Source organism: Curcuma longa, chromosome 9 (genome assembly GCF_044706935.1).
Source record: "Curcuma longa cultivar G26 ecotype Majalengka, Jawa Barat chromosome 9, ITB_CL_G26_1.1, whole genome shotgun sequence".
Taxonomy (NCBI): Eukaryota; Viridiplantae; Streptophyta; class Magnoliopsida; order Zingiberales; family Zingiberaceae; genus Curcuma; species Curcuma longa.
The window spans coordinates 7137189-7145300 of record NC_133869.1 but is presented as its reverse complement, the minus strand read 5'-3'; the positions used below and the strand labels follow the sequence as shown (position 1 = coordinate 7145300).

General features: G+C 37.2%; 2 protein-coding genes across 2 annotated transcripts in view; one reads left to right on the top strand and one right to left on the bottom strand.

The window, feature by feature from the left end:
* Window positions 1–706: 706 nt before the first annotated feature.
* LOC141834778 (oil body-associated protein 2A) lies at window positions 707–1628 on the bottom strand. Its single transcript, XM_074722145.1, has 2 exons — window positions 1316–1628; window positions 707–1250 (listed from the first exon to the last, which is right to left on the bottom strand). Exons 1-2 carry the CDS (start codon window positions 1563–1565, stop codon window positions 793–795), a joined length of 708 nt encoding a protein of 235 aa, XP_074578246.1. The 5' UTR covers window positions 1566–1628; the 3' UTR covers window positions 707–792.
* Window positions 1629–2573: 945 nt separating this feature from the next.
* LOC141834779 (putative LRR receptor-like serine/threonine-protein kinase At1g53440) overlaps window positions 2574–8112 on the top strand; it is a 17651-nt gene continuing 12112 nt past the window's right edge. The window contains exons 1-18 of the mRNA XM_074722146.1: window positions 2574–2734; window positions 3922–4099; window positions 4201–4272; window positions 4381–4449; window positions 5262–5333; window positions 5427–5498; window positions 5629–5700; window positions 5815–5886; window positions 5974–6045; window positions 6131–6202; window positions 6292–6363; window positions 6541–6615; window positions 6709–6774; window positions 6860–6922; window positions 7013–7051; window positions 7167–7216; window positions 7320–7690; window positions 7876–8068. Coding sequence (XP_074578247.1) covers window positions 2620–2734; window positions 3922–4099; window positions 4201–4272; window positions 4381–4449; window positions 5262–5333; window positions 5427–5498; window positions 5629–5700; window positions 5815–5886; window positions 5974–6045; window positions 6131–6202; window positions 6292–6363; window positions 6541–6615; window positions 6709–6774; window positions 6860–6922; window positions 7013–7051; window positions 7167–7216; window positions 7320–7690; window positions 7876–8068 — 1795 coding nt within the window. The 5' untranslated portion in view covers window positions 2574–2619. The remainder of the gene's footprint in view (window positions 2735–3921; window positions 4100–4200; window positions 4273–4380; window positions 4450–5261; window positions 5334–5426; window positions 5499–5628; window positions 5701–5814; window positions 5887–5973; window positions 6046–6130; window positions 6203–6291; window positions 6364–6540; window positions 6616–6708; window positions 6775–6859; window positions 6923–7012; window positions 7052–7166; window positions 7217–7319; window positions 7691–7875; window positions 8069–8112) is intronic.

The following is an 8112-nucleotide window of genomic DNA, read 5'->3' as shown; positions in this document are numbered from 1 at the left end:
TTAATTCGGGTTTCAATCGAATTAACCAATTTTTTTTAAATATTATGAAAATTTTACTAATGAATTAGGGATTTATAAATTTATTTACTTAAAATTTATGAATTATTTTTCTAGTTTGATTAATTCGGTTAATTCGATTTATTCGGTTTAATCAAATAAAGAATTTTAAAATCGAAATCGAACCGAATTAACTGATTTAAAAAAAATAATTAAAATTTTGAAATAACCAAACTGAATTTTTAATTTAGTTCGGTTCGATCAATTTATTCGATTTAACCAAATTTTTGCTCACCCCTACTCAAGGTGGTTCAATCTAGCGAAGATTGAAGTTCAGTTAGCTCCTAAAAGCTACATTTTGCCACTGAGGTCTCTATATTTTTGGTATCTCTATATTTTTGGTATTATCGATTTGCCCGTTAGTAGATTGATCCCACAATATTCATGTGCTGAAAAAGGATTTTTTCTTTTTTTTTTCTTTTTCTTTTTCATCTCAATAAATTACAACAAGATCTTATTAATCAAGAAATGTAGATTCTCTTTATATCTACTTCAAGTTCAAGATTTAAGTATATCATAAAAAATATATGCATTGAAGGATATAATTTGTTGATCAATGTTTTTGAAATTCGAATGAAGGTCCAATTGGCAATGCTAGAGAAATGTCCTTGATAAGGAGTTCGTCATCGATAACGAGAGGTTACGATCTTATTTTAAAACTGTTCGGTTCAAGCATCATTACAGCAGATCCCTCCTTCCTCGACCTGCATACACAGAGACCGGCAATCAGCTCCGTCACGGGAACGGCGCTCGGAGCTTCATCGCCGTTTCCACCACGTCCACCGAGAACCCCTTCCTGTGCTTCACCCAGTAGTCGGCGTTCGACCCCTCAATCATCTCCGGCTCCTCGATGTCCGCTCTCTTCTCCCTCAGCTCCTCCGTCGAAATCCCGTACCTGTCGTCGCGCTTCTTCACCAAGTCAGGGCGAACACCTTCCAAGTTCACCCCCTGCGGCGACTCCATCAGCGCGGGGGGACCCAGCGGGAGGCGGTCCCCGCGGTCCACCTGCCACGTGCACCAGAACTTGCCGTACGTCTTCGCGAACTCCGCGATCTCCTTCCCGCAAAGACTCTCCGGCACGCGCGGGCACGCGAGGAGCCCTGTTTTCACCTCGTACGCGTGCGAGTGCCACAGCTTCTGCTCTTCCGGCGACAGGGTCTCGAACAAACTCTCCGATATCACGTACTCAACACCTGCGACCGTGAATTAGTTCTTTCAGTCGGTTAATGTCGAATTGCTCGTAATCGATTTGATTCACCGATGAGTTGGGCGGAGGAAGAGTCGGAGTTGTAGACGGCGCACTGGTGGAAGTCGTGGTTGAGGCGGGAGAAGAAGTGGTGGGTCTCGATTTGGCGGATGGGATCGTGGGAGAAGAGGGCGAAGCTGGAGAATTGCTTCTTGAACTGCTTCACAGGCTTCAGCGACTGCAACATCTCCGCGCCCTTGTCGATGACCGTCTTCTCGGCTGACATCGGCTTCCCCGGAGGCATATCGCATCCATCAGCCATAGTGATGATGGTTGTGGTTCGCCACCGCAGGATGCGGACTTGATGGATCAGGAAAAAACACTGCGGGCGTTTGGTGATAAAAAAAAGGAAGAGCGGCGGAGGCGGTGGATTCGGCGGTGCGTCGGCGTCGGCGTCGGCGTGGCGAGCAGCATGAAAGCGATGTGTCTGTCGAATTGTGCAGGAGCGACTGCTGATGCTATCAAACTAGTGATGGGTCTCAATCACAGCGCTACACGTGTTTTTTAAAAATCTAATCAACTACTCTGTAAAAAGTATGAAAATTATAATTTAATATTGGTGTATCGTGCAAATTTAAATATATATATATATATATAAATATAATAAATTATTATTAAATTTAATTTAAATATTTTCTAACAAATATTTAATATTTATAATAAAATTTAACACTGTAATTTGTTAATATGTCTATAACAAATGTTATGAACACATAGGTAAAGAGTATTTTACCTATTATATAAGTGAGTTATCAAGTCATTAATAGTTAGGTGGCCGGGGCTTTGAATCAAAGTTGGTGGCTTGACTCGAGTCAAATTTAAAGAGTATTTTATAATCTTAATCTTAAAAATTAATTTTTAGAAAGAATGTAACTTTTAAGACGTAAATTTTATTATTATTATTTTTAATAAATTTTTTTATTTTTTAGTTAAAGATAGAATCTGTTATTTTGAATAAGGATTAGAATCTTGACAAAGTCAGACAATATCTTTTTGCATTGTAATTATAATTTTTTAATTTATCTCTTTATAAATGATTATAAAATAATAAATTTCATCTGTTGCCGAATAAAATTTCCAAGAGTTATAGTTCGAAGTTGAAACCCATCCATCACCGTCACCTATTCATTACCTACCGAACACGGAGTGTTGTTGACTGCCCATGAAGCTTCAGCTCCTGTCTCTCTCTCCTATCATGTGGCCTCTTTCTTTATTTTGTCATGATCTGTGGCTCGTTCAGGCATTCGGTCCTAGATCTGCTGGCATTTACTCGATTGGAGCACGCGGGACGCGAGGGGGCAGCGACGCGACTGGAGATGAACGAAACCCGCGGCATGCATTTACTCAAGCATCTTCCTCTTGCGCTTGTTTTGTTACTGGTGTTCTGCTTGGATCTCGGCTGCGAGGCGCAGAGACTGCCACCGGAGGAAGGTTCGCCGTGCTTCTCCCTTGTCCTTTTGATCCGAAATGAAAGAACTTGCGGTTGTATGCCAACATATGCTTTCCGTTAATTTTTACCAGTTGTTTCTTTAGCTATGAATTGCTCAAATTGGAACCGAACCTCTGAACTCATACCTTCTGATTTTTCTTCTCGTTTTCTGTACTTCCGGTAAAGGGGTTGCCCCCATTTTTACTCTTTTCAGTGAATAAAGTTGTTTTCTTTGAGATTAGTATGTCTTCGTGGCCCTTTCCTTTTGAAAAGAGTCTCTTTTTCAAGATTCAGAAGTGTAAACGGAACTACGAACAGATAGAAATGACAACAGAGCTTTTATACTAACTACGTAGGATTATACCAAGCATATACTACCAAAATCGTCCATTTATCATTATTGATCTTAATCTAGGCTAATTTCTGAAAGAGTGTTGATCTCATTGGTGGGAGCAGCTGTACTGACACTGGTCGACCACAAAGTATCCAACTAAAATTCCCTATTTTTAGTCAATGGAAATGCTAACATAGTCAAATTGATGTTTTTCCTTAGTACTAACTATTAAATGCTAACTTCAATGACTGACGTGAAAACTCAATGTCTCCGATTGAACTGTGCATACTCTTTGCCTTCCGTTCCACAATAATTTAGACGGTTTTTTTTTTCAATCTCTTTATGATATGCCTCTCTCTCTCTCTCTCTCTCTCTCTCTCTATATATATATATATATATATATATATATTATTCAATAAATTTGTTAAAATCTGCTGCAAGATGTCCTTCATCAACCAAAGATGACGTTTCTGCAATCAGTAAATTAGTTTAAAATTAAACTCAAAACCAGTACGTATACTTCTGATCTTATTTTTGACCAATTTGGAAGAGATATACATTCTGAGCAAACTCTATGAAAAAAAATATGCACAATACATATTCCTGTCGAGGTTTTGCCTTCATTGGCACTACAATTTCACACAGTTTGACAATGAATACATCATTTTCTCATAATAATTAACTATATACATACCAAAGGATAATTGTATGCGTAACTAATATACATACAAAAGGAATTGTCTCTTTTTTTTTATCTTGAAGACTGTATGTTTCTTTTTAGTTGCCAAGGCATGCAAGAGAATGTACCATAGTATAATTTGACTTCTAATACGTGCTATATATTTTTGGATACAGTGGCAGCATTGCGTGTGATCGGATCCAAGTTGAAAAAGGAGTGGGACTTTTCTGTGGATCCATGTACTGGAACTAATGGATGGCGGGTTCAGCCCCCAAGTAACATGAATCATTTTGCTAATAATGTGACATGCGGAAACTGCAGTTCTACCTCCAATATTTGCCATGTTACTAGCATGTAGGCCTAGTTAAATAAAAACACATTACAGAGTGGTGTTCCTTCTTGATATTTTTCCAATCACTTAAACAGATGCATGCTTGTTTTCTTTTCGAGTGTAGCAAACTTATGAGCCAGAACTTAACTGGCATTCTTCCAGAGGAGTTTGCCAATCTGACCTTCTTAACAGATATGTAAGTCTAAAGTGGTGTCCTGTTAATACTGTATCAAAACAAGTTATAAACTGTTGCAGTTACTTCTGGAAATGTGTCTGACTTATCCTATTGTCACTCTTTGAGCAGTGATTTGACGTGGAATTGTCTCAATGGAACTATTCCGGTTGCTTGGGCGTCTCTTCCTCTTGTCCACCTGTAATTTACACCCTCCCAGTTCATTTCTTCTTTCTTCTTTTTTTTTCCTTCTGTGTTTCTTCATATAACCTTCTATGTAAGTGCTCTATTCTGAAACCATTTTATGCTTCTCTCAGAAAATTTGCCCATGTATAAGTATTTTATTCAAAGACAATATTGCAAGAAATTATTTTCTTTGAGTATTTTTTTTAAGTAAAATAAAAATCTTAGAGAAATCATTACCATTTCTTGTGTCTCATTGTCATCTATGAGCTCACTTTTAATGTTTCTACTATGAGATAATCTTTTCCCATTTGGTGTGTCATCCTACCACCACCATCACTTCCACCACTCTTTTCCAGATATTACCACTGCTCCCATTGAAGATCCCGTACTTAATTGCATGATTTTGACTTATCCACTTATTGCTAGTCTATTCCATGAATATCACAGCTTATTCCCTGAAACACTGCTTAAACCAATTTCCTTTTCACTTTCTCAGTGTCCGTTCTTGTCCTTGTTCACTGCCACCTTTTTTTCATCCTTCCTATCTTCTGCGGAGAAAGATGAGTAAGTATGCCAGTGGAGAGGAGAGGAGGACGAAAGCTGAAAATTTATTTCGAATACTTTTTTTTTTTGACAAAATTAGATTACCAGCACTTGTAGGAGAGGATTCCAAATTTTCGTAATTAGATTACATACCTTAGCTTATTGGTTGTGTTAGTGAGTAATATTGTCCCGCCAAATGATAAAGATATTTTTTTTCTTCAGGAATTTGTAGGGTGACAATGATCTGAAGATATGAAATTTGTGGTCGTTATTTCATTGTGCAGGTCCCTCCTTGGAAATAGGATTTCTGGTACAATTCCTAAGGAGCTGGGAGGCATGATCACCCTTGAAGAATTGTGACATTCTTGCTTCCATCTAAAATAACTACTATCTGGGTTTTTGTTTCTCATCGAGTTCTTAGTCATCATGGAACTTTATCTCACAAACAGGGTACTTGAAGGTAATCAATTGGAAGGATCAATACCTGCTGAACTTGGAAAACTTACCAATTTACGACGCTTGTAAGTCTTTGTCAATATATGTTAATACACAACCTATGCCATAGAACGCCCATAAGCTCAACTTTGTCATTAAAACTCCCTTGTAAAGATGGGCTTGTTTAAATTATTCAACTCATTTATTTCCTTACAGACTTGCTAATGGGAACTATCTAACCGGGGAGTTGCCAGATTCGTTTGGGAACCTGCAAAACCTCACATATTTGTATGTCTCACAATACATTTTCAATATTTGCAAGTTAGGATGGTCTATTGTGGTTATTACAGCCAATATCTGGGAAAAAGAAATGGGCACTTAAGCATGTCTAATATTTTGCAGTTTGATTGATGGTAATCCAATATCTGGGAAAATTCCAAGATTCATTGGGAATTGGACACAGCTTGAGAGACTGTATTTACTACTGCTCATTTATTTTCTGATATTCTTATACTTGCGAGTTCATTCAGTCATTGTAATCAAAATTACACTTTGCTACAGAGATATGCAAGGCACATCTATGGAGGGACCTTTTCCTCTCAGTTTCTCAACTTTGATGAATTTGAAAGAGCTGTAAGAGAAATTTAATCCACTTCTCTGAAACATTTTTTGTCTATTAGTCTTAACTTTTAATCATCAAGCTTTCTTTAATTTGCAGAAGGGTGAGCGACTTGAAAGGAGGAATTGGTACATTCCCTCCATTGCAGAATATGAAAAAAATGCTAAAATTGTGAGTCCCAAATATGGAAAAGGAGCAAAAGTTGCTTTTGTTTACATTTTACCCAAACCATTTACCTGCTGGTTACTACTACGATACAGGGTCTTGAGAAACTTATCAATATCTGGTGAACTTCCTGAATATATTGCAGAAATGAGCACTCTAAATACCTTGTAAGCTTATTGAGAGATTCATTTGATAAGTTTTAGCTTTTTCTTCTTTCGAGGAAAAACTTGCAATCGTCTTCTACAAAGCTGCATTATTGAGATTTATTCTTAACGTTGCCACCAATTATGTGAACCATTCACCTATTCAGATTACAATGCCATTTTTCTTATGTTTTGTAACAGGGATTTAAGCTTTAACAACTTGTCAGGTTCGATTCCAGCAAGTTACGAAGGACTAATACGGACTCTAAACAAAATGTAAGCAACCTATCATTGTCTGTATTTGCAGGATGAGTATACAAAATGCATCCATTCTCATAGTTATTGTGTGACTTAATCTTCTTTGTGTAGGTACCTTACAAATAATAAGTTCACTGGAGCAATACCCAGTTGGATCTTAACGAGCACTCGCCAATTGTAAGGAATTTGCTTCTGCAATATAATGTTGGATATCAGCAATATTACATTGTATATTCATAATCTAATGGTTCATTTTACACAGTGATATATCCTACAACTCTTTTACGGGACTACCTGCACCCTCTGCTTGCCAGCAAGGCACTGTGTTAGTAATCCATGACCTGAATAAACTCAAAGTTGGCTTACTTTCTGATAACATTTGTGCCTTGTCTAATATTGATTTTTATTCTTGTAGCAATCTTGCATCAAGCTATTCATCAACAAATTCTAAAAAGTATGTTTGTTTGTATCGTTTTCTTCTTATTTCTTTACTTGTGGCATGATTAGTCATTCAGTTGTCACTTCTGATTTATAAAAGAGAATTGCACTGATTTCATTTCTTTTGATAGCATAAGACCATGCTTACAGAGAAACTTACCATGTTCTGGGGAAGCTAGAAGTGAGTATCATAACCTGATAATATACTTTTTGTTTTTGAACTGTCAAGCTCATGAAGATATCTGAGCATAAGCAATGTTCATTAATTTTTGTGCTTCTCACAGATTACAATTTTTTTATAAACTGCGGTGGTGGTAAGGTGATTATTGATGGCAATGAGTATGAAGATGACACAATAGACTCGGGTGCATCCAACTATTTTCCTTCTGATGACGGGAAATGGGCTTACAGCTCCACAGGAGATTTTATTGACAATGAGAGACCACATTATGTAGTTGCAAATACAACAGCATTAAATATAACTAAATCAGAGTTGTACATGACTGCTAGGCTTAGCCCTCTTTCGCTTAAATATTATGCTTTTTGCATGTACAAAGGGTCTTATACCATTGGTCTGCATTTTGCGGAGATAGAGTTTACAGATGATGAAACATATAGGAGCAACGGTAGGCGCATGTTTGACGTGTCAATCCAGGTGACTTGTTCAATCATATCTCCAGTCAATTTAGAATCTATCCATTATCCAAGCAATATCTTGAATGATTGATCTTCTAATCTCTCATCACTAGTTCATACTTCAAATTTTCTCTTTCAAACCATGTCTTCTTTCTTTTTCATTGTTAATTTAAGTGAAGATATAACAATTATGTCGATTTACAGGGTGAAAAAGTTCTGCAAGACTTTGATATAGCCAAGGAAGCTAATGGGACTGGCAGGGAAATAATTAAATACTTTACTGTAATGGTAGATGGAACTTTGGAAATTCATTTTTATTGGGCTGGGAAAGGCACAAACTCTGTTCCAAATAGAGGTGTATATGGGCCTCTTATATCAGCAATATCTGTTAGGCCAGGTAAGTCTCTGGAGTTTTGTTGTTCTTATTATCCTTCATTGTAT